The sequence below is a fragment of the Fistularia commersonii genome, chromosome 16 (genome assembly GCF_037954325.1).
Source record: "Fistularia commersonii isolate RoL2024-O1a breed Wild chromosome 16, RoL_Fcom_v1.0, whole genome shotgun sequence".
NCBI lineage: Eukaryota > Metazoa > Chordata > Actinopteri > Syngnathiformes > Fistulariidae > Fistularia > Fistularia commersonii.
This window is the reverse complement of record NC_141299.1, coordinates 17991501-17997500: the sequence shown is the minus strand read 5'-3', so window position 1 is coordinate 17997500 and position 6000 is coordinate 17991501. Positions and strand designations below refer to the sequence as shown.

The 6000-nt window shown below is 50.0% G+C and overlaps 1 protein-coding gene across 2 annotated transcripts in view; it reads left to right on the top strand.

Moving 5' to 3' along the window:
* The window catches only part of ano8b (anoctamin 8b), a 49593-nt gene that overhangs the window by 36595 nt on the left and 6998 nt on the right, over positions 1–6000 (top strand). The window contains exons 8-14 of one of the 2 annotated variants that reach the window (XM_086161679.1): positions 1–14; positions 104–256; positions 1197–1323; positions 2258–2313; positions 2416–2490; positions 2593–2727; positions 4909–5156. The exon at positions 1–14 is cut by the window's left edge and continues 148 nt beyond it. In XM_086161679.1, the coding sequence (XP_086017805.1) occupies positions 1–14; positions 104–256; positions 1197–1323; positions 2258–2313; positions 2416–2490; positions 2593–2727; positions 4909–5156 (808 nt within the window). The remainder of the gene's footprint in view (positions 15–103; positions 257–1196; positions 1324–2257; positions 2314–2415; positions 2491–2592; positions 2728–4908; positions 5157–6000) is intronic. The other variant, XM_086161680.1, reaches the window with a different exon arrangement.

Below are 6000 nucleotides of genomic sequence, written 5' to 3'. Positions count from 1 at the left end.
GCCCCCAGTTTCGGGTCAGGATCGCCGAACCCCCCCCGGGTTCTCCGTCCTCCCCTTCTTCTTCGGGGCTTCCTCTCAACGCTTCTCTCTCTCGTCCCGGCAGGGCGTCAAGCGCTGCAGCCCGGTAACGGGATGCGAGGAGTTTTACTACCCTCCCTGGCGGAGACGAGTGTTCAGGTGGCTGGTCAGCTTGCCCATCTGTATTCTCTGTCTCTGTTTTGTCTTCCTGGTCATGCTCATCTGCTTCGAGCTCCAGGTCAGTCGGCCGCCGACGTCCGTTCCAGGTCGCCCGCCTTCACGATCGGAGCGCCGCTAGTTTCTGTCGCTCCAAAGTCTGCACGCCGTTTAAAGGCCCGTTTCTTTTTCCGCCCGGGAATATTTTCAAAATATTTCACGATTTCATTTTTAGTTCGGTCGTTTTTAAAATGTCATTTTAAATTCGAAGGTTATGGCCGTCTTGTGACATCTGAATAAAATGTGTTCAAATATTTTTGTCGCTCTTAATAAGCGACTGCACGCGCCAGTAAAAGGACGACAGCACACACACACACACACACACACACACACACACAGGAGAGGACGGCATTTTTGGATTGTTTAAGTTTGACTTTTATTTTTCATAAAAACAAGACGGACTCCAATAGCCGTGGAGTAAAAGCAACATTCAATCCAACTTCTTTGTTCAGAGTTGGATCCAGAAATGTCTTTTTGTTTTCTCTGCGGTTGTTCGTTGATTTAAAAAAAAAAAAATGCAACACATATTTTTACATAGCATAAAAGCAAAAAGAATAACATTACATGCCGTGTTAATTGATTTTAAATTTCAAAAAGGTCGCGTGTTTTCTTTCCTGTGTGGAAACGTCTCCAAATGTCTCTTTGGGTGGTGAAGGAGGCCGAGCCCTGTTTTCAGGGAAGCAGAAACTGTACAGACTCTCAATCAGGTTTTTGCAGAAATAGAAGTTCACAATTCTTTATCGGGCTTGATTTATTTTAGGCTTTTTCCGCAGACGGCAGTGCAGCGATGACGGGTTTATGTGTCGCTCAGATGGAATAAGAAGCCGTGTAATGTGAATAGATGGTCATTCTCGCGGGGAAAAGCTATTTTTCTAGGATTGATTTGGTTCGAGAGCAGCGTCGGCCGGAGAAACTGAGGAATTAAAGAAAATAACAACTAAAAACCGGTTTTGTCTCGGCAGGAGTTTGTGATGGGGATCAAGGAGATGCCGAGGCTGGCCCGCTTCATCCCCAAAATCATGCTCGCTATCACTGTGACCGCATGTGACGAGGTGTACAGGAAAATCGCCTGCTGGCTCAACGACATGGGTGAGAGTCCCGCCGCCGCCACGGCAACTCGGAGGTTTTCGCTCAATTATTTCAGCTGGATGAGAGACGTCAATATTACGGAAAATAAATTCATCAAGGAGTAATATTTTTTTCTACTTGCGGTCATTATCTTGTAATGAAAGAGCAATGACTGCAGAATCGGACGATGATTCTGCAGAAGAGGAGCTCAGGTTCTGACTTCCCCACCGGGCTCCAACGGTTCTAGAGAGATATTGAAGATACCAGGGCAGTGGTTCTTAACCTGGGTTCGATGGAACCCCAGGGGTTCGGCGGGTCAGTCTCAGGGGTTCGGCGGAGGTCAAGACACACATTGGTGATGACATCACCGGCCGCAGGTGATCAGGCCACATAGCTCGGCCTATCCGTGCTGCGGGGATTTTGGCGCAATCAGTTGTAGTAACTTGTGACTGTCGTGATGGTACGTCATGTGATTTCTTTCTTCATATTTGAATCCCTTCATACTAATTATGTCGGGCAAAAAAAGAAAGCGGTCGGAAGAACACGTACAATACGGATTCACATGTATGACGGAACGTGATTGGAATCCATGTCCTGACTGCATGATTTGGAATGACAAGATGAGCAATTCTAGTCCAGCAGCGGCAAAACTAAGGGAAGGCTTCCTTCAGCTGCATGGAGATGGGAGCTACAAGAACATAGCGCTTGCTGGATTCAAGGTGAAGGGAGCCAGATTCCATGAAAAGGCTCCTCCGCCTGTTCTTTGTACCCATCAACGAAACGATCCTCCATCCAATAAAGAAGGGTTTGGTGAATGCGCATGTAAAACAGGCGGGGTTCAGTACCTCCGACAAGGTTAAGAACCACTGTACCAGGGCCTTTTCTGGGCGAGAAGAAGAAGGATTCCACCGGTCAGAGGCCGATCCTGATCTTTGCCGCTTGTGTTTTTCCGCAGAAAACTATAGACTCCAGAGTGCCTATGAGAAAAATCTCATCATCAAAATGGTTCTTGTGAGTGACCCTGCGTCGTATATTCATCCTGCACCGCTGATTTTTTTCTGACTCGCATTTTAAAAAATTCAACCCCTTTTTGCCCCCCCCCCCCTTTGTCAGTTTCAGTTTGTAAATTCATATCTCAGCCTTTTTTACATTGGATTCTACCTCAAAGACATGGAGCGACTGAAAGAGGTAAGAAAAACCCCTCCGTCCGCTCGCGACGCCCCCTTTTTCACTTCCATATAACCGATGGCACCATCTGACCCGTTCATCCCCGTCCCTGCTGGTGAGAAGATGCTGCTGGTCTTGTCTCTGTTGAGGAGTTTCCTGAGGCAGGTCCAGGTCAATGTGCTGCCCCTCTTCCTCCTCAAGATCAAGATGTTTGCGGTCACTCTCCCCTCGTTCTTCAGGGCTTTTCGCCCTCCCAAAGTAGGCCTCCCGCACTTTGACCCCCCCGAGCGTGAGGACGCCGGTCCGGTTCCGACCGCCCTGTCGTCCCCTTGCATCGCCTGCGACAAACACATTAACCTGCTTGGCGACCACGTTTGCAACCACTAACCCGACGGCGGGAAAAGAAGGAATTCGAGCCCCTCGTTCTAACAATCTTTCGCCGATTTTGAGCCGCCTTGTTTGCGCTGCAGCCGGAGGCGATATTTACCGTCTGGCTCTGCGAACGCACTGTAATTCTGTGAATGCTTTTAAAAACATCCTCTCTTCTGGTTTGAAGCCACGCGATCTTCTATCTGTCTGTTACTTTGCAAAAAAACCACAACAGCCCGCTCATTTAGCTCCGAACGGCGAGATGCCGCGTTCACAATTGTCTCCGGTGTTGTAGAACGCGCTCAGCGTTGCTCTGAAGAGAAATCGGTCGCCTGACCGGGACGTTTCTGCAGCGAGCAGCTTTTTACCGTCTTACTCAAAAACCCAGCGGTAGTTGTGACGCTATGTTTTTAAGATTCGTTTGCATTTATACGGAGGCGCTGGAGGGAGTCCAAGGATCGGCTCCGTTTGCCTCGCTCTGTTTTTTCTCAGATTTTTCTCTCATGAAAATAAATTACAAATAAAAAAAGACCAGACGTCGGAAAAGATCATCTGGAAAGAGTCCATGAGAGGGACGCCACATGTTTGGATGTTCTGGTGTGAGAGAAGATGATGCAGGGGAGAGGGAAAGATGGAGGAGGCTGATTGGCTGGGAGTTAGATGAAGGCAGGTGATTGGCTGGGAGTTAGATGGAGGAGGCTGATTGGCTGGGGGTTAGATGGAGGCAGGTGATTGGCTGGGGGTTAGATGGAGGCAGGTGATTGGCTGGGAATTAGATGAAGGCAAGTGATTGGCTGGGAGTTAGATGAAGGCAGGTGATTGGCTGGGGGTTAGATGGAGCCAAGTGATTGGCTGGGGGTTAGATGGAGGCAGGCGATTGGCTGGGGGTTAGATGGAGGCAGGTGATTGGCTGGGGGTTAGATGGAGGCAGGTGATTGGCTGGGAATTGGATGAAGGCAAGTGATTGGCTGGGAGTTAGATGAAGGCAGGTGATTGGCTGGGGGGTTAGATGGAGGCAAGTGATTGGCTGGGGGTTAGATGGAGCCAAGTGATTGGCTGGGGGTTAGATGGAGGCAGGTGATTGGCTGGGAGTTAGATGGAGGAGGCTGATTGGCTGGGGGTTAGATGAAGGCAGGTGATTGGCTGGGAATTAGATGAAGGCAGGTGATTGGCTGGGAATTAGATGAAGGCAAGTGATTGGCTGGGAGTTAGATGAAGGCAGGTGATTGGCTGGGAGTTAGATGGAGGAGGCTGATTGGCTGGGGGTTAGATGGAGCCAAGTGATTGGCTGGGGGTTAAATGGAGGAGGCTGATTGGCTGGGAGTTAGATGGAGGCAGCTGATTGGCTGTGGCTGCCACTGAAGGGAGAAGAAGAGCAGTGAGCAGATCTGGCTAGCCGTCCTTCATAAGCTGACATCATATGAGGCCAATTTCATTCTCTTGGTGCTAAATGCTAAATGAACGATATTGCACCGACAACATCTTCTCTTCCTCCGGCGTCCCTCCAGCCAAGCATCCACCACCATCGAACCATCTAACCATCTAACCATCTAACCCTCTCCTCTGCCTCCTCCTCTCTCTTTCCCTCCATCCATAAACCTCCTCTCTGGTCTTCCACCCAGATCTTCACCATCCCCTCCTCCTTCCACGTCCAAACCGTCTCGGTGTGACTTCGTCTCCAGAGCGAGTCGTCCCTCTGATGGACTCGTTCCCAAAGGAAGCCTCGACGTTGACATCTCAGCTCTGCCTCCTGTCCACTTTTTGCGCACTGACAAATTGTTTTAATTAAGGCTCTATGAAGATAAAAAGCAGTATAAAAAGATGGTGCAATTTGTAGATTAGATTACGTACGAGCAATTCCACGTGCGATCCTTCGCGAAGAAGAGCTCAGCCTCGGTCTTCTTTTTGTGAAATGTGCGATTGCTTGATTTCAGGACGCGTCCAGCTGCTTCTGCATCTTGCACACCATCTTGTCCAACTCTTAACCTTTTGATTCGCTTAGAATTGAGCGTTGACTCGTTACGGTTTAAACGCCGCCATCCCATCATCTGTTGTCCCTTTCCCCCTCAGATGCTGGCCACTCTGCTCATCATACGCCAATTCCTTCAAAATGTGAAGGAGGTGCTGCAGCCTTATCTGTATGAGCGCCACAAGCTGGGCGACCTCACCCTGCGAGCGGTGTGGGACCTGCTCGTCTCAGTGCTGCTAAAATATGGCCGGCTAGCAGCTGGAAAAGCTCAGGCTTCCCCCACGGACCAGGCCGTGCCGGGACCGGGCCTGAGGGGCGCCAGGCCCGGCGTGGGGCCGCCAGAAAGAAGGTCATACATGATGCACGGGTTCCTCCGGGGGGGTTGATGAAGACAATCATGAGATGGGGCAAAAATAGCTAGCACCTTGAAATGTCTGTGACTTTGTACACATATTAGCAAGGACGAATGGAAAATAGGCGTTGAGGCAGTTCGCGCTTCCGCCTCACAGGAAGAAGGTCACTGATTGGATTCCCACAGGAGGGCCTTTCTCTGTGGAGTCTCCATGTTCTTCCCTATGTCTGCGTGGGGTTCCTACAGGTTCCTCCCACTGTCCAAAAGCATGGAGGAGGTTCGCTGGGGACCCAAAATTCTGCACGTGTATGAATGAGGGGGCGAATGTTGTATGTCCACAAGAGGTGTGAAAGAGGGGGGCGAATGTTGTATGTCCACATGAGTTGTGAACCCGTGGGTGAATGTTGTATGTCTACATGAGGTGTGAAAGAGGGGGCGAAAGTTGTATGTCCACAAGAGGTGTGAAAGAGGGGGTGAATGTTGTATGTCCACAAGAGGTGTGAATGAGGGGGCAAATGTTGTATGTCCACAAGAGGTGTGAAAGAGGGGGCAAACGTTGTATGTCCACAAGAGGTGTGAGCCCGTGGGCGAGTGTTGTATGTCCACATGAGGTGTGAACCCGCGGGTGAACGTTGTATGTCCGCATGAGGTGTGAATGAGGGGGCGACTGGACGGCCAACCCTAGGTTGAAACCTCTCCCCCTCCTCTTATGACCATGACCCTGATCGCAGGATAAGCGTCATAGACAACAAATGAATGAAAATAGGAAAACCCCTTTCTGATGCTTCGTCACAAAATTTCTCCGGTGTTCGGTTTTCCATCGGCCCGTGTGTGTTGGCGT